This window comes from Schistocerca piceifrons, chromosome 3 (assembly GCF_021461385.2).
Source record: "Schistocerca piceifrons isolate TAMUIC-IGC-003096 chromosome 3, iqSchPice1.1, whole genome shotgun sequence".
NCBI lineage: Eukaryota > Metazoa > Arthropoda > Insecta > Orthoptera > Acrididae > Schistocerca > Schistocerca piceifrons.
In genome coordinates, this window is record NC_060140.1 from 621,790,287 (window position 1) to 621,810,764 (window position 20,478).

The 20,478-nt window shown below is 38.3% G+C and overlaps 1 protein-coding gene across 1 annotated transcript in view; it reads left to right on the forward strand.

Moving 5' to 3' along the window:
* Window positions 1–20,478, forward strand: part of LOC124788082 (MAP kinase-activating death domain protein) — a 593,942-nt gene that overhangs the window by 416,803 nt on the left and 156,661 nt on the right. Inside the window, exons 29-30 of the mRNA XM_047255179.1 lie at window positions 4,798–4,942; window positions 5,089–5,218. Of these exons, the coding sequence (XP_047111135.1) occupies window positions 4,798–4,942; window positions 5,089–5,218 (275 nt within the window). The remainder of the gene's footprint in view (window positions 1–4,797; window positions 4,943–5,088; window positions 5,219–20,478) is intronic.

Below are 20,478 nucleotides of genomic sequence, written 5' to 3' on the forward strand. Positions count from 1 at the left end.
AATGTAATTATAATACAAGCTACAGAGCAACCATTGGTTATAATAACCAGAATAAAAAAGAACAAAAAGGGAATGTATAATGTTTAACCCTCTTAAATATATATGTTTTGGGTTACAGTCATACAATTTCATGGGCAAGTATGGTTGGCCTGACATATAACAAAGTAAAATAAACTTAAACGTTATACAAGTGTAGGTCAAAATGGTAAGGAGGCAACAGTTTAAAACTTCATATAATACAATGGGTTACCAAATTATTATGCTTGAGAGCTGTAGCCATGATTTTCAGTTCTGTACTGATAGCAGCACACAGCCAAGCCATTTACTAGTGTGAGAGTGCCCTGAACCGTGCAACATCACCTCATCCCAAACAAGTCAGAGATAAACTTGTTGACAGGTAAAATCTATGTATGATCTACATTATCTAAGACATTAATACATATGTTAGTAAGGAAAGAAAGCATGATTTTCTATTTACTCCATGTATGACGTTCATAACTGTTACTTTTGAAATATGAATTTTTACAATAGTAGCATCTCTTTAACAGTTATTACACAGAGTTTACAATAATAAAAATGAAGTAAGCTCATGAACAGATTCCCATCTTCCTTACTGAAAATAGAGCCATTAGGAACATTAATATAAAATGATAATATGCATGAGTATTTTCAAGACATTTTAGTATGACATCATATGCAATAATAAGTACAGACCAAGTCCATGCTCACTCTCATGATCAATTCTTTAATGCAGCAGTCAAGAAATGATCTCTTGATAAAAGTATTGAACTACGAGGATAAAGTTGGGAGGGGGCAGAGAAGGGGAAGGAATAGTAGCATATGAGTGGGGAGAGAGACAAATGCTGTGTAGTGGAGTGTGAAGGGATTAGATTGCCAACAGGCACTGCATTGGGAGGTTATATGGTAGGGAAGTGGGGAAAAAAGGAGCAAGAAAGGAGATGAGTGGGGAAAGATGGGTGGATGAATTATCAGAGGGCAGCAAATAAATAGGGTGGGAGACAAGAATGGGGAGGAGACAACAGGACAGAGGAGATGGAACCACACAGGTTTGTGTTTGACTTGTTTGCACAAGATGTTGCTACACACAGTTCAGTGCTTCCTTGCACTGGTAAATGTTTTGGCTGTATGCTGCTGTTTGTACAGAATTGGATATCATGGCTAGAGTTTATAAGCCCAGCAATATGGTAAACCATTTTATTACATGAAATTTTTAACTATTGCCTACTTACCAGTTTTGCATGTACTTAAATAGTGTTCAGTTCTACTTTAACCACACGTAGTCAATAAAATTATGTGACTGTAACCCAAAACATGCACTTAATTGGTTAAATACTGTATGTGCACTTTTCATTTCATGTTATTCTTTTCTTTATTCTGGTTACTGTAACCAATGGTTGCTTTGTACTTTGCATTCTAATTACTTTTGCTGATATGTATGCAACTGTTTCAAAATCGCTACTCAGCCAAAGCATTGAAGTGTAGAGAAGATAAAAATAAAATAGAAATAGATATAAAAACAGGCAATGCAGAAAACTAATTTCTCTGGTTAATATGACTGTAGTCCCCCTCCTCCCCCCCCCCCCCAAAAAAAAAAAAAAAAAAAAAAAAAAAAAAAAAAAAAAAAAAAAAAAAAGAGGTCATTCTCCTGATTCTGAAAATATATATTATAGATATAGTACACCATCATTTTTATGTTTAAATGACTTTCTAAAGCAGACGTGTTGTGTGAATGCTTTGCTGTCGCACTACTTTCAAACACCAAACCTTGCATACAATGTCTCATTAATTAACTTTGGTGCCACTATTTCCATACCAACTTGACTGTGGAAGCACACTCACTGTATAGGGCTACGACATATAGGACATGTGATGAAGATAGTGGGAGCAAGACTTAGGAAACTCTGCAAGGATATGACAGCTAAAAATATCTCTGATGGTACAGCAATTGGCGGACAAAGCAGACTCACCAAATCAGAAATAGAAAACCTCACAGAGTATTATGAGCTAGCCATCACGAGAAACAGCGAAAATGTCAGTGAGACAAGAAAAGTAATTTGAGCAACTCTGTTTCACAGAATATCCACTAACGAGCATCCAGACCATAGCCTCTGCCCAGAAGGAATTACTGTATGGTGCAAGTGTAAGAGGTGTGAAGCAAATGAACAAAAACTTACATGTGCATATCCCATGCAGGAAACCGTTATGGTGGAACTAAAGTAAATGTATAAAGATTTTTCAGCTCCTAAACATGTGGAAAAATGTTTACATGGTAAATTACAGAATATGACTGAAAGCTTCAGTAGTATAATTTTGGAATGCCTGCCAAAATCTTTTGTTGTCATGTCAGATTTTCAGATTGGTGTGATGGACACCGTAATGTTTTAATGATGGAGTAACAAGTAGATTAAGAACCATGAGCAGATTAGGCATTGAAATGGGACAGCAGGTAAAGTGGGCTGCTATTAGTGGACAGGAAACGTGTCGCTGAAGCTGAAAAGTCTGCTGAAAACTTGACAAAAGAGGTCAGAATACCAAAGAAAGAAAGAAAACTGAAGAAGACAATAAGGACACTCAGAATAAACAAAATTATGGACCTGGAATGTTTTGGCATGTTTATAATTCGCAGTGAAATGACTTGCAAATCTTTTTTCAGCTTTGTGTAACCAACGTTTTTGCATGAGCTCATCCACTATTAAAGCTGCAAAACAAAATTTTGCATGAATAATAATATAGTGCTTGCCTACACAGTGAACCACATTATTCAACAATGCATTAAATATTTGAAGATGGAGCACATCAAATGTTCTTAAATTATTAGGGAAAAAATGACTTCTAAAAAACCTTTATTTTAAAATACACAAAACAACAAATTAGTAAATATTTCTGGTTTACTTTTTCAACAAGTTTAGTGAGTAAACGACTAAATTTTGTTTCGAACTTTTATTTTGAATAGTGTGGAAGTAGTGTACCTAAAATAAAAATTGTATTTAATTCAGTATGTAAGATAAAAATCAATATTAATTCCACTATGTATTCCACAGTTTTTAAAAATTTTTTTCATATTGAGCTGACAATACACTAATTATTTTGTTAATGTTTCGATCCAACATTTATTAAAGGTTTTGAGTTATTAAATTTCAAAATACACTCCTGGAAATTGAAATAAGAACACCGTGAATTCATTGTCCCAGGAAGGGGAAACTTTATTGACACATTCCTGGGGTCAGATACATCACATGATCACACTGACAGAACCACAGGCACATAGACACAGGCAACAGAGCATGCACAATGTCGGCACTAGTACAGTGTATATCCACCTTTCGCAGCAATGCAGGCTGCTATTCTCCCATGGAGACGATCGTAGAGATGCTGGATGTAGTCCTGTGGAACGGCTTGCCATGCCATTTCCACCTGGCGCCTCAGTTGGACCAGCGTTCGTGCTGGACGTGCAGACCGCGTGAGACGACGCTTCATCCAGTCCCAAACATGCTCAATGGGGGACAGATCCGGAGATCTTGCTGGCCAGGGTAGTTGACTTACACCTTCTAGAGCACGTTGGGTGGCGCGGGATACATGCGGACGTGCATTGTCCTGTTGGAACAGCAAGTTCCCTTGCCGGTCTAGGAATGGTAGAACGATGGGTTCGATGACGGTTTGGATGTACCGTGCACTATTCAGTGTCCCCTCGACGATCACCAGTGGTGTACGGCCAGTGTAGGAGATCGCTCCCCACACCATGATGCCGGGTGTTGGCCCTGTGTGCCTCGGTCGTATGCAGTCCTGATTGTGGCGCTCACCTGCACGGCGCCAAACACGCATACGACCATCATTGGCACCAAGGCAGAAGCGACTCTCATCGCTGAAGATGACACGTCTCCATTCGTCCCTCCATTCACGCCTGTCGCGACACCACTGGAGGCGGGCTGCACGATGTTGGGGCGTGAGCGGAAGACGGCCTAACGGTGTGCGGGACCGTAGCCCAGCTTCATGGAGACGGTTGCGAATGGTCCTCGCCGATACCCCAGGAGCAACAGTGTCCCTAATTTGCTGGGAAGTGGCGGTGCGGTCCCCTACGGCACTGCGTAGGATCCTACGGTCTTGGCGTGCATCCGTGCGTCGCTGCGGTCCGGTCCCAGGTCGACGGGCACGTGCACCTTCCGCCAACCACTGGGGACAACATCGATGTACTGTGGAGACCTCACGCCCCACGTGTTGAGCAATTCGGCGGTACGTCCACCCGGCCTCCCGCATGCCCACTATACGCCCTCGCTCAAAGTCCGTCAACTGCACATACGGTTCACGTCCACGCTGTCGCGGCATGCTACCAGTGTTAAAGACTGCGATGGAGCTCCGTATGCCACGGCAAACTGGCTGACACTGAGGGCGGCGGTGCACAAATGCTGCGCAGCTAGCGCCATTCGACGGCCAACACCGCGGTTCCTGGTGTGTCCGGTGTGCCGTGCGTGTGATCATTGTTGTACAGCCCTCTCGCAGTGTCCGGAGCAAGTATGGTGGGTCTGACACACCGGTGTCAATGTGTTTTTTTTTCCATTTCCAGGAGTGTACTAGTAAAAACTACAGACCCTGATTGCCAGGTCCCCTTAAAACACAGTAAGTATTGATATTATTTGGTTTCTGAGCTATTCCACAGGAACAACAAATGTCACACACACACACACACACACACACACACACACATACACACACACCGAATTTTTATATGTTTATTGTTTAGTTTAAACTATCTAAAGTTGAATGTTTGTTTGCATTTAGTTTCCACGCCAAGCAAAGCAACGAACACCTAGTGTCTGGTCGAGCAAATCATCTCTTAGCACCGGATTTCGATATCATGGTGGAAATATGATCAACACTTCAACAACACCAAGTCCTGATACAGGAAGAACATATCTCTTTGAAGGTACATAAATTATATTCTATTATTAATTAATTATAAATTAATATATACCAGCCATCAGTTTATGACATAGTTATTTTATCTACTTGCAATGGTTCACACCATAGTAATACCTGTAGTTAAAAGCTATTCTTATTTTTGTATCACAGGACTTATTGGCAAGGAACGCTCCAGCCTGTGGGACCAGATGCAGTTTTGGGAGGATGCCTTCCTTGATGCAGTTTCACAAGAAAGAGATATGGTTGGAATGGATCAAGGACCAGGAGAGATGATGGAAAGGTAATTCAGTATTCTCATGATGATGTTAATAGCAAGGGAGCCACTGAGCTTAATGACTCATTTGACTGATGGATCAAGACCAACAGGATCATTTATCCTCAAAATACCAGACATTCTTAGCATATGTGTAATTTAACCCATGATGCTGATGTAAAGTCTAATGATAGAAAATAATTCAGAGTAGCATCTCCCCAACTTTTGTCAATTACAAGTTGGAATGTTGAATGTTGTAATTGAGATCATCTGAATGTGTGTGTGTGTGTGTGTGTGTGTGTGTGTGTGTGTGTGTGTGTGTGTGTGCGTGCGTGCATGCGTGGGTGGGTGGGTGGGTGGTGCACATGAGTGTGTGCCTCTCTCAACAGTTCTTATGCACTGTGAGTGATTATCTTTGCTCGTACTATAGTTTGTTTTCCACCCAGGTTATTGTAACTGATTTATTGTTTATTTTTAAGGGGACAAGATATTTATACAATAGATTTACCATTACCCAGACTATTTTGTATATAAGGGTGGTATGAAAAGTTCTCACAATGGAATAGAAAAAAAGTACTTACATCACTGAAACTTTTTTAATTTTTCAATTTAGTCTCCTTGTACATTAATTCACTTGGCCCAATGATGTACCAGTGCCCTGATCCCATCTCGATAATTAGTTTCCTCCAGGCCTGCAAAATAATTTTCAACTCAGGCTATCAATTCTTCGTTTGAAGTGAATCTTCGTCCGCCAAGAGAAGTTTTCAATTTTGGGATGAGATGGAAGTCTGATGGAGCCATATTAGGTGAATAAGGTGGATGTGGCAACAATTCATCATTAGTATCATGACACCCATCTTGCAAATAATTTTTTCATTTTTAATTCTTCTGTTAAAACGTGATATACCCTTTCAGACAGGATCTGGCAAGCATGAGCAATTTCACACACTTTGAATTGGCGATCCTCCATGACCATTTTGTGCACTTTTGCAATGATTTCTGGAGTAGTGACACATCTTGGCCAGTCACTGCATGGATCATCATCTAAGCTCTCCCGACCAAATTTAAGTTCATTTGTCCACTTGGCATCAGTTGAATATGAAGGAGCAGAGTTCCCCAGTGTATTCTAGAAATTGACATGAATTTTGCTTTGTTTTCATACCTTTCTTTATGAAGCACTTAACCACTGTTTGAATCTCGATTTTTTTCCATCTTTGGAAATCACTATGCAGGAACAACAACAGAGCCACATCACTGCCTCAGCTCTCTTCCAAGAGCACTCACATGGCACGTGTTTACAGGTAACAGTCCAATGAATATCACCTCTCATGGTGATTCTGAGAACTTTTCAACCACCCTCGTATCTTCTGGTATATGGTATCAGATTTCTAAAAACATTATTACTTCATGCCTTTGATGCAAATACCTCACCAAAACACACAGCATTTCAACTACATTTGATTGTGAAAGTTACACTCTCTTGGCAAGGCAATGTGTCACAGTCATTAGTGTAATTGATGTGATGGGCTCTGCATTGATGAGAGATTAATACATAGTTTTTTCTCCATTGTATGAATCAATAAGCAGCAAAGATGAACAACTCTGTCTGATGTATGACTTATTCGACAGACCTTAAGTAAAGTTAATGGCTGACAATGAGCTGGGTTTGCACTTTCTTTGCCATGTTTAGTTTTTGCATCTCATAATTGATGTCTGAGACCAGTTTTGTTTGCCAGCTGATCATGCAGAGAAGGGCCACTGTGAAATTCTGTCTAAACATCTGTATGTCAGTTTCCCTTGTCTAAAATTTTATTCATGAACTACTTTATGGAACAAAAATAAGCAGTTATTTGTGCTACCTTTGTTTGTACTTATTTTGCCAATGTGGTTGATTGATGCTTGTTATGACTTCAGCTCCTGACCTCTCCTTGATTTCCTCAAGCTTCATCCTGTATGTCCCCTTGTTTTTCCTCTTTTCTTTCTTTTTTTTGTATGTCTTGATTTTTGTTTTGTCCTATTCTTCTCTTTTAGCACTCTGTTTTATCTTACATTCCTCATCTTATCCTGTCTTCTGCTTCTTTTCCCCCTTTGTTTCATCCTCTGTCTCAAGTTCTTTGCATTCTTCTGTTTCCCCTCCTCCTTTATAGTTAGTGCATTTAACTTGTGTGTTTTCATTTTAGTTTTATGAAACATTATTTGGTAGTGTTCATAATTTATTGTAGCCTGCTTTACATGTACATCTACACCTGCATACATACTCTGCAAACTACCATGAAATGCATGGCAGAGAGTATGTCCCATTGTACTAGTTGTTAGCATTTCTTCCCATTCAAGTCACTTATGAAATGTGGAAAGATTGATTGTTTGGATGCCTCTGGGCATGCTGTAATTATTCTAATCTTGTTCTCACAGTCCCTATGTGAGCGATCCATAGGGTATTGTAATATATTCCTAGAGTCATCAGTTAAAGCTGGTTTGTGAAGCTTTGTCAATAGACTTTCTCCAGATAGTTTACCTTAATCTTCAAGTGTCTTCCAGTTCAGTACCTTCAATATCTCTGTGACAGACTCCCATGGATCAAACAAACCTGTGACCATTATTGGTGCCCTTCTCTGTATATGTTCAATTTCCTCTGTTGGTCCTATTTGGTACAGGTCTCACACACTTGAGAAATATTCTGGAACTGGTTGCATGAGTGATTTGTAAGTAACCTCCTTTGTCGACTGATAGCCCTTCCACAGTATTCTACCAGCAAACTAAAGTCTTCCACCAGCTTTACCCAGGACTGAGCGTATGTGATCATTCCATTTCATTATCCCTACACCGTGTCCGCCCCTGGTAGCTGAGTGGCCAGCGCGATGAAATGTCATGCCTAACGGCCTGGGTTTGATTCCCAGCTGGGTCAGAGATTTTCTCCACTCAGGGACTGAGTGGTGTGTTGTCCTTATCATCATCATTTCATCCCCATCAACACGCAAGTCACCGATTTGGCATCCACTCAAAAGACTTGCACCAGGCGAACAGTCTACCCGACAGGAGGTCCTAGCCGCACAAGATTTCCATTTCTATTTCCATCCCTACACAGTGTTATACCCAGCTATTTGTATGAGTTGGCTGATTCCAGCAGCGAATCATTGATATTATAGTCAGAGGATAATACATTTTTTTTGTCTTATGAAATGCACAATTTTGGATTTGGGAACATTTAAAGTAAGTTGCTAATGTCTGCACCTCTTTGAAATCTTGTCAAGGTCTGACTGAATATTTATGCAGCTTCTTTCAGGTAGGACTCCATTACAGATAACTGCATCTTCTGAAAAAGGCCTGTGGTTACTATTAATATTGTCTGCAAGGTCATTAATTTAAAACATGAACAACAAGGGTCCCAACATACTTCCCACGGGCTCACCTGTAGTAACAAATACATATGACCATGACTCTCCATCCAAGATAACATGCTGTGTCCTCCCTACAATAAAAGTCCCTAATTCAATCACAAATTTCACTTAATACCCCATATGATGAAATTTTTGACAATAACCATAGGTGTGGTATTGAGTCAAATGCTTTTCAGAAATCAAGAAATACTGCATCTGCCTGACTGCTTTGATCCAAAACTTTCAGTATATCATATGAGAACAGAGTGAGTAGGGTTTCACATGGTCAGTGTTTTTGGAATCCATGCTGGCTGCGTGGAGGTTATCCTGTTCAAGATACATAATTATGTTTCAACTTAGAATATGTTCTAAGCTTCTACAGCAAATCAATGTCAAAGATATTGGATGGTAGTTTTGTGGATCACTACCACTACCCTCCTTGGAGACAGGTTTTATCTGTGCTTCACTTGGAAGTTCTATTGGCTTGCTATGAACGTTTTTCTTCTTTCAGCTTCTCATCACCAAGTTCTTCTTCATACTTTTTGATCTTTTTAAAATCTTCTCTCTTCCCCTAGATTTCTTCAGTTCTTGTTGGTGCAATCTCCAATTTTCTGCGGAAACCTTGTTTACCATCTGTATTTAATTTCTATGTTCATTTGTACCATATTTCATACTTCTCTTGATTCTTGATCATTCTAATTCTGAATTGGTAGACCTCAACAGAACTCAAAAGACTTTAGGTGTTTGGAAATTGCCAGCATTATCACTTTTGCAAGATTAACAGTGTTTATGCATTGTAGTAACCATTAGGTAGTGAATGTTGTGTTGTGCTATCAGTTTGTAAGCTTCAGCTAGAGTAAAGAAGCAATTTCTGATTCCTCATGGGATGGGTACTATGACTCCTCAGAGAAAAAGAGTTACAGTGCATAGTAAAGTTCCTGTCACTTCTGCATTTGTAAATATTCATTAAGAAGCCCAAAGTACACAAGTAATACTAGCACTGTATGAGGAACGCAGAGCTCGTTCACTCACACATTGCTCCTCTCCACCTGGCAGTTCGTGTGCTAGGAGGTGGTTGCATCTTATGCTCTATACACCTACTTCTGTTAGCAATCAAGGAAACTACCATAAATAGTAATCTCTTTAAAAATGCCCATGCTGGTTTATTCATGTCAACTTTAACCTTTTTTTCCTTGTTCCATCTTCTGTTTGAAAATTCTGGTGTAAACTACCAATTGCGTTCTTTTATGATTTTCTCCTATTACTTTGGAAATTTTATTTTGTATTCTCAAATAAGTTTACCTTCATTTCTTGTTTTACGTTTATCATTCTTTCAGATCAGACTAGAGCTGCTATAAATGTTTGTAGTAAAATTGGGACAAAATCCGCAGAAATCCAGTCACAAGATGTGTATGAGGAGGAACTTCAAATGCCTGGAAAAATGAACCTATATGTTACTAGGGAGAATTATACTTTGGTATAAATATATTTGAAAATAACAAAGCGTAACAAAAGTTACTTGTGTACCCAATGTTTACACAGATTATTTGATGGGCCAGTCATACTTCTCAGATGATTTGACGGCTCTTAGAAGATCAGTTTCTTTACTTCATGATTATAAATTTCTGCACATCTCACTTGAAAGTACACTTTAAGACACCCTCAGTTGTTGATACATCCAAACAATTTCATTCTGTAGTGCACTGAGCTCCCATTAGTGAAAAATTCTCAGCATTAGAATATGTGCTACAACTGAAAACATACATTGGCATGTCTTTGGCAATTCAGGCTTCTGAATGTTGAACTCTGTATTTCTGAAAAATTCCAACCATTTGTTCTGGGCAGGTAATACTACTGACTTCCAGTTATCCTATGAAAGTTTCGAAGCCAGAAAATTCTCCAATGCACTTACTGATCAAAACGTTCCTGACTCATAAATATCTACTTCCTTTCCTTTTAAATAAACCAATGTCCTTTCTATGTCTTCCCATTCCACTAATTTAGTCGAAGACATCCAATCAAAAATGTCAAAACCTGACAGTTGAAGAGACCATTTTGCAAAATAAGTAATGGCAGTCTCATAAAAACTCTTTTAGGTCACTGTGAAATTTTTTTATGGTTATTTCAGAACAATGATCTGTATTTTTAACATTTCTTTAGCTTTCATACCTAATACCAACAGTTTTATTTCTCTTGCAATGAAATTATTGTATTCTCAGTAATAACCTTCACTTCAGTCACAGATAAGTTACTACTCTCAATTTCCTTTATTTGTTTACTAAAAAACTCAACTGATGGTGAGTAAACCAAAAGTAAATGTCACTTGAAGGGGCAAAGAAAAATTCTGCCGAGACCTTTGACATTTTGTCTTCTAAGAAGTAGACAGTTGTAAGTTTCTCTTGACTGCAGGAATGAAAGCCAACCATCTAGTTTTAGAGTGTGACAAATGTTATCTGTAGCAAGAATGCACAAATACACAAAAGTCAACACATTCTGATGTTCTGATTGTGTAGACGGAAAAATAGAAAGTTTCACCACAATTTGCTAGATACCTATACATATTATAAAAGTCGATGTATGCGTATATGTGTGTGCCACATCTCCTCCTAAACCACTAGACTAATTTCAACCATCTTGTTTAGGATATCTTGGGTCCTTTGTTGTTCTTAACATATATTAATGACTTGCCATTCTATATTCATGAAGAGGCAAAGTTAGTTCTCTTTGCTGATGATACAAGCATAGTAATCACACCTGACAAACAAGAATTAACTGATGAAATTGTCAATACTGTCTTTCAGAAAATTACTAAGTGGTTCCTTGTAAATGGACTCTCACTGAATTTTGATAAGACACAGTACATATAGTTCCGTACAGTGAATGGTATGATGCCATTAATAAATATAGACCTTAATCAGAAGTATATAGCTAAGGTAGAATATTCCAAATTTTTAGGTGTGTCCATTGATGAGCAATTAAATTGGAAGAAACACATTGATGATCTGCTGAAACGTTTGAGTTCAGCTACTTATGCAATAAGGGTCATTGCAAATTTTGGTGATAAACATCTTAGTAAATTAGCTTACTATGCCTATTTTCACTCATTGCTTTCATATGGCATCATATTTTGGGGTAATTCATCACTGAGGAATAAAGTATTTATTGCACAAAAGCGTGTAATCAGAATAATAGCTGGAGTCCACCCAAGATCATCCTGCAGACATTTATTTAAGGATCTAGGGATATTCACAGTAGCTTCTCAATATAAATACTCTCTTATGAAATTTGTTATTAACAACCAAACCCAATTCAAAAGTAATAGCAGTGTGCATAACTACAATACTAGGAGAAAGGATGATCTTCACTATTCAAGATTAAATCTAACTTTGGCACAGAAAGGGGTGAATTATACTGGCACTAAAGTCTTTGGTCACTTACCAAATAGTATCAAAAGTCTGACAGATAACCAACAAGTATTTAAGAAGAAATTAAAAGAATTTCTGAATGACAACTCCTTCTACTCCATAGAGGAATTTTTAGATATAAATTAAGTAAAAAAAATATAAAAAAAAATAATAAAAAAATAAAAACACAAAAAAATAAAAAAAAGGTGTTATATTAACTTAAGTATGTTGTTAAATTAACTTAATTATGTCATGTATTGGAAAATTTGACTCGTTCCACATCATTACGAAATATCGTATTCATGATCCATGGAACTAGTATTAATCTAATCTAATCTAGTCTAATATCACTTACTGTCTGAAAATAATAGCTGTGTGTGCAAGAACCACCTGCCTATCAAGAGGATGGGGATGAAAAACCAGTGTACTCCACAATGCACGAACAGCCATACTTTATTTATCCAGTATTTGAGAATAAAAGCACTTAGTGGCTTGCAATAAGCTTTACGCACGATTTCAAACCTTTATCAAACTATTTCTTGCTGACTACCATCACAAAGTGATGAATGGAAAGAAGTTTATCAATTAATACGTTTCCGCTGTACCATACATGCAGCAAAACTACCAAATGGAGCATTATGTTTTAATTTATTACTTCTTTACTACTTAATATATTCATTACACATTTTTCTGACAGTGTTTACTTATACAGCTGAATGTACTGGCAAAATTATTTCACTGTATGACACACAGTTCAGGAGATATGACATCATAAACTCTGAGATACTTGAAAAACTGTCGCATTGTACATGGTATTTGAATTTATTACTACTTTGCTACTACCTTTATTCACAACACATTCTGCAGACAGTAGCGACATGTACCAATGTATGTAACTGCAAAATCATGTCATTGTACATCTCATTGTTCAAGAGATAAGATGTCATAAACATCGAACTCCATGAAAATGAAACTGCGGGGCAAAATTTGATATAGATGTCTACAAACACATGTGAAACATATTTGACATATACGTGCATGTTCAAAACCATGGGTGAAAAGCTCATCCTAATTCTTGGAATGATTTCAACAAAATTTGGTTCACATATTCGATATGATCTGTAAAGAAATACTGTCTTGATAAGAACCATGAGGATCCTGTTGTGGTGGTGGTGATAATGTGGAGAAAGAAGGGGGGAGAAAGAGATGGATGGATAAAGAGGGAGAACAAGGAGATGGACACAGATAGGAGAGGAGGAGGAGGACAAGGACAGTGAGGGGAAAAGGACATGAACACAGAGGGAATGAGGAGGAGATGGACAGAGACAGGGGGATGAAAGAGATAGGCAGACAGAGGAAGGAGGAGAAGATGGACAGGGAGAAGGGGAGGAGGAAATTGACAGAGAAAGGAGAAGACAGGCAGAGAGATGGGAGAGGAGGAGATGGACAGGGACAGCGGGAGTGGATATACAGATGGGGGAGGGTAGAGCAAGTGACAGAGGGTGGGGTAGTAGGAGAAACATGGAGAGAGGAGCAGGAGGATATGATCATAGTGTGTGTGTGGGGGGGGGGGACAAGGTGACAGAAGAGGGGGTGGAGGAGATGGACAGTGAGGGGGGAAGGAGGAGGTGGACAGAGGGAGGGGGGGGAGGAGGAGATGGACTGATAGATGACTAGAATAATACATATCTGGGCAATGCTGGCTTCTCAGGTAGTCGCAGAAACTTCTGCAGCAGCTGAAAAAGTGTTACATAAAATGTGTGCTGGACAGCCACTCTTTCCAAGTTTTGTTTTTAAGCAACTGAATTTGTTGTTTTCACCTGTACGGTTAAACCCTCTGTGACTGATGTTGCAATTGGGAGTGCTGAAGTGCATAAGCTGGATATAGTTTCTGATGTTTCATTTTATACAGTATCCAGCTTAATTAGTTTAGTTTTCATCCCTTCACCTACATCAAAATACTGAACCACCATAGGAAATAATTTCATTGCTTTGTGATTGCCACTATCAGTTGCAAGTCTGTACAGTGCAGCTTTATCAAATCCAAGATGCAAGTGGTTACAGAATGAAGAACAAGAATATGTTTGATTAGTGCTGTGGCTTTTGTTCTTCCAACATTTTGCTTTTTAGCAATCGCAGGATTGGCATACATAACTAAACACAGTTTTGTTTTCCAATTAAGTGACTTAAATGAATTGTTGATGTTTACTGTTCTGAATGCTGTTGTCAGTTCAGCAGTAGTAGTGAGCATTTCCTCTCTTGTGTGTGGTTGTACAAAACAAGTTGAGAGTTTTGAAGTGGATGCCTGTCATTGAGTAGGCCTGATTCTTTGATATTTTTGGGTCTTAATGTCATGATTTATGTCAGATTTTGCACTATGTTTAACTGAAAAATAACAGGAACAGTGTTTTGCAGAATGCTTACCCATCTGTGTTGCCTTGTTTTATGAAAGACCATATTTCTGTGTATCCATCACTAAAGAACACTTAAATTTTGCTTTTGGCACCACGAAACAATAACAATCCACACATTATAATTACACATAGAGGCACTGCAACAGTAGACAAATTAGTATAACTCAAGTTAATTAAGTGAATAATGGTTGCTATACGAGTTACCAACTGCAATCAGATAGACTACACCTAGTATGAGAGTAAGCCTCAGATGGTCACATATATGTTATGTACCACATTTACCCAATTATAAAATGAGTTTTTTTTCTCATATTCCTCATTTGATACATACAGGGTTGACTAATACTCACAGATTAAACTACTGCTGCTGAGGTCAAGGTTTTTACATTGTTTAGTGGAGTATATAGGAGTAGTCTTACATTTATAGGGGTTGTTGTACATTTAGAGATGAATCTTTGGTTATTGAGTTCATGTGCAGATTTATTTTGAAGAATTCAGAAGGGCAGCACTCAGCAAATGATACTCGCATTCCAACAGGCTTGACATTTCTGGATACACCAAAGTGCTTGATACAGTATCGACATTGCTTGAACAACTATGTGACATTGACTCACATGGTGCTAGTGCAAGAGATATGTGAAAAATTATGAACTAGTCACTACAACAATCTATTGCCCAGATTAAAATCTGACAATTTTGTGGAACACAGGAGGAAATAGCGTTCAATTCTATCATCTCACAAACTTTTGTTTACTTGAATAGGTTTGCAATAGCCATTCTTATTAATGAATGGAAACCACATAAAAACATTGACACTGCTATTTAGATAAAGGCAACATTCAGATAATGGCAACATTCAAAATCGGAAATGTTGAAATAGTATTTGACTCGGAACTGGAACTAATATTTTATTTCATTATGAGAGACTGTAATGATTTACTAAGTGGATTGCACATGAGAAATTAGGTCACTGTTCATGCGTTAGAACACTGGGGAAAATGTTAGAACATGACAGTGACATTCACTTGAAACAGAAGGAAAATTAATCCAGAATGATATGTGTAACAAAGGAGGCACATCATATTAAACTGAATGTCATTGTTATCCTCAGAATAAATTACAGCGACAAGACCTGTCACAGAGACAGTACCAACAGACATCACTAGATTGTGAGATGATCAAAGTTTAGAGAATGGGACTGAATTGTAATTGTGATATATTACTTATGTGTTCCTTGGTGTTGTTACATATGACCTGCATGCTAGAAGATATTGCTGTGTGAATTTGCACAGTTGCTCAAACTCAGCACTTAGAAAGGAGTGGAAGGGTATCACTGACACCAGCTTGACTGGGAACTACAAGGATTGTGGGGGATGGGAGCAGTGAACGAGCAGCAAATTTCATTCTGTTGCCAACCATGAGAGTCTATACCATGTACTGTGGCTTTTTTATGAACATCTAACACATTTAAACTGCTGTTTGCCTGAATCCATTTGTAGTTGTAATTGAACTGACTTTAAAATTGGACAAATACTCAACAACAGTATTCATTTCTTCAAGAGACAGTAAAAGTCTAGATAGGGGTCAACGGTATACTTACATGTTTCTTGCTGTAATATTGTCGATGCTCGCTGTGATGTATGATGGGAATGGGAATGAATGGGGGCGTGTCAGCTGGTTGTACATGGCCAACAAGAGAGCAGCAGGCAGGGGACATGTTTGGAAGTAAGAGACAGTGTAACATTCTTATGTCAGTATAGAAGAAAAATTTGATATGTATTCAGATCAAAATACCTGTGTTCTCAGCTGTGTGCTCAGAAATAGCAACATATTCACAAAAACAATCAATGTTTGTGATAATGAAGATTCAAATTTCACAGCTATGTTATTAGGATGCTGATGAAGATTACAAACAGTGGTACCAAAAACTACAAGGTTAACAAGCAGAAAAGGTAGAACAGAAAATAATCCAAAAATTAATGTAATCATTTATTTTTCTTTATTTTATTTCTCTTTGTATTATCAAAATGTAGACAATCAATAAATGACATCCCTTTACAATAGGTATAATGTTAACTTTTTAGCAGATTCTGTATGCCATGAAACAGTTTGTGGTTTTAATTATCCAGAATATGTTAAAAATGAATCTTTATCAATGAGTTTGTTTTTAAAAAAGGGAGGGGAGGGTCACCTTATATTTAGGGTCGTCTCATACTCTGGTGAATATAGTGTTAGTCGTTTTATTCTACTTAGAAATCATTAACAGTGTTGTTTTCCTGAGGGATATCGTGCAAATTCTGTCCATATTTATGTTTGCCTGTTGAAATCCCAAGCTGGTTGGAGGGTCCTGCTCATAATGCTCTAAATGTTCTCAATTTTGGAGAGATCTGGCAACCTTGTTGGTCAATATAAGGTTTAGTAAGCATGGAGACAAGGTGTAGAATCTCTCTGTGTTCAGGCAGGTGTTACCTTGCTGAAATGTGAGCCCTTATGGATGGCTGGCCATGAATGGTAACAAAACAAAAAAACAGGACATGGGATTTTGTTGATTTACTGCTATCTTGTAAGTGTGCTGCAGTTGACAACCAAAGGGGTTCTGCTGTGAACTGAAATGGCACCCCAGGTCATCACTCTAGGTTGTCAGGCCATATGGCAGCTGATAGTCAGGTAGGGATCCCACCACTGTCCAGGGTGTCTCAAGATACATCTTTGGTCTGACATCTCATTGACTGGAGTAGAATTGATATCGGTGATGAGTCTTGCTTTGAAATGAGCTCCAATGACCAGCAAAGACATGTCTGGAGACACTGTGGACAGCATTTGAAAACCAACATGACTGTTGTCCACCATACAACCTGACAACCAGAAGCAATGGCCTGAGGTGCCATTTCATTTCATAACAGGACCCCATTGGTTGTCATCCATGGCACACTTACAGTACAGCAGTACATCAACCATATTCTACACCCCATTTTGTTGACCTTCATGGCAAGACGTCCTGGGCTTACATTTCAGCAAAGTAATGCCTGCCTGTTCATGACGAGAGTTTCTACTGCTTACCTTCATGCTAGTAAAACCCTACCTTGGCAAGCAAGGCTGGATCTCTTTGCAGTTGAGAACATTTGGAGCATTATGGGTGGGATCCTCCAACCAGCTTGGAATTTTGATGATCTGACACACCAACTGGACAGAATTTGCACAATATCCCACAGGAGAATGTCCATCAACTCTGTCATTCAGTGCCAAGCTGAATAACTGCTTGCATATGGGCCATTGAGGACCAATGCATTATTAACTTGCTCAATTTGTGAAGCTTTCTATCCTGAATAAACCATCGAGTTTTTCTGAAGCTGTTCTCATTTGTTTGTCTGTACGTGTACATCACATGTGTCAATTTTTATGCCATTTGGAAATTCCTTCATTGCGCATTTTTTAAAGAGTGGAGACATATTAATATATTGAAGCAGTAGAATATAAATATTTGATTCTCTTACTTGAAAACTGGTATATTTGGCATTCCAATTGAGCCCTTTTGGGACAGTGGGACAAAGAGTGAAAAATCAGAACACTCCTTATTAACTGGGACTTTTGTATATTTTCATGATTTACATCGTTTCAAAGACCGTTACAGTTGATTTTCCATCTCCAGTTTTTGTTGTCAATTGTATCGGCACATCCGAGGCTCAACGAAATCACGTTTTCCAGGAGAGGCTCCTCGATGCAGAACGTGTTGATCAGATGAAAGCCCAACTCCGACTACTACTGCTGAGCCCGTTATGCCATGCCGCGCCCGTGTGCATTTTCCCGCGCTCGCCTGCCATCCACCTTTGACCACTCCCCTACAGACAGGGTATTCACCAAAGGTTTTGCATTCCACATATCCTAATACATTGCCTACGTATGGACCAGATGCACAAATACAACTTTGACATCTTACAACCGTTTCAACATTTCTTACATTTCCATTTTGTTATAATATTGCTTGCAATTTGACATAAACATTAATATTCACATCGAAAATTGTTTACAGTTTCTTTAACACAATGGCAAAGAAAGAAAAAGAAATGAAATCAGAATATCGATTACACTAATTTATCGAAAATCAGAAGAAAAAATTATTATATGTACAATAGTATAACGTTGTTGTTGTTACACATGCCCCTGTTTCCAGCACAGTCCAACCTCCTATCACAACATTATTTAATTAGCACATTACTCATTTTTACTAAATTTATCAAAGAAATAATTTCTAATCCGGAACACTAACACTTAATTACAAAAGCAAATACAAATACCTATATACAGCATAAGACAATTTGATGCTGCTTGCATTGAATGGCAGTCCACTTCCTTATTTACTAATAACCACACAATAGTATTCAGAAAATTTACTGCACATATTTGCTGCCTATTATTCGGATTTGGGCAGTCCGTTTACCATCATTTTACCACATCACCTGTACCACACTTACAATTCTCCATTGACTATTTATCTGCCCTCATTGGTGTTTGGCAGTCCTTTATATTATGACTCATATACTGCCCACTTTGATTTTTGACAGTCCCATCTTTTATTTGGCTTGCAGCATTTACCCTTTCTTTTCAGCCCTTTTCTCCATACATCTTTACATTTACAGTACATTTGGCAATCTGAAACTCACATAAGTACATTAGCACACTGATATTGGTACACATATATTTACAAACATTAGTTACATTTGGAATAAATTAGTTTCAGCATAAGATACATCACATTTACTGCAAATTGCTCTCTGAGTGTACTTAGGTCACTCACTCCTAGGAACATACAGTTTCAGGTCCACAACATTTCTTACACCTAAAGGTCTTTTGGATTTTGGGTAGATCAGGTAGTAAGAATTATCGTGGGGAATGTTCTGTATTATATACGGTTCATTATAAATATATTTAAATTTGGAAATTTCATGGTTCAGTTCATTAGACTTTTCGTGGGTTTTTAAAAGAACATAATCCCCAATTTTAAATTTTGAAACTTTCAGATTTTTATCGTATCTTTTAGATCTAGATTCAGCTTTTTGCTTTGCCCTTTTTCTGACTAATTCTTTCTTTTGATTCAGCCTCAAACTTGTACAAGGTGGAAACTCTAGTTTTTCTTCAATTAAACTTTTACTCCTGCTGCCTAACAAAATTTCTTCCGGTGGGAACCCAGTAGATTCATGATGTAAGGTTCATGACATTCTCAAAGTCCAATATAAATCTGCCCCAGACTCTAAATCATGCCCCTTCCTGTTTTTTCCACAACGCACCTTGGTCGACTGTGACATTGTCCCAAGATACGTTCCTGACCTGTGAACCATTTATATCTGGCGGCTTTTCCAGTTTCTGGAGTTCAAAGTCTTTACTTACTTGAACTCGTTGCAAAATAAACACTGAGTCATCCGGTGGCTCTTTCTTTCTTTGTTCAGTCTCAACATCTGGATTTTGTTTTGAAACTACGTCATCATTAGGTACAATATCGCAATTAGCTGTACCCCCATTATTTTCACTAGTACGGAAATATTCGTCATCTGAACACTCGTCAGAATCCGACCATTCTGGCTCGCTTTCAGGTTCTAACATAAAAGCTTTTCTGAGACAGGCACTAAGTTCTCCCTCTACATTTTCGTCAGGCTTTAATTTTAATTCAATATCCTCCTTTGACACAACGGCCTCATTATCAGCTTTACTCACATCCACTGTTACTTCATATTTAGTGTAATCCTCGTGGATTTCAATTACTTTTAGGTAATCACCTGCCTCTTCCCCACGGTGCCTTTCGGTAGCAGCTTGTACTGTTGGCGGATTGTTAACAGAAGTTACTTCCTCGTCAATGCTTAGGATTTCATCCTCCAGTTCCTTCCTATCTTTAACCTTCATCCTATCGGCAGCACGTGTACTTTGTGCGGTGCTATTTACTCTCTCCTCTTTAAATTCGGGCCACGTCACCTTATCGACGTCCCTACTATCTCCTTTTTCACTAATTAGTCTCCTTGCCTCATACTCCTTCTTAAAATCCTCGCACTCACATTGCTTTAGGCCCTTGTACAGATCGTCAATCTGCACACGCCAATCAG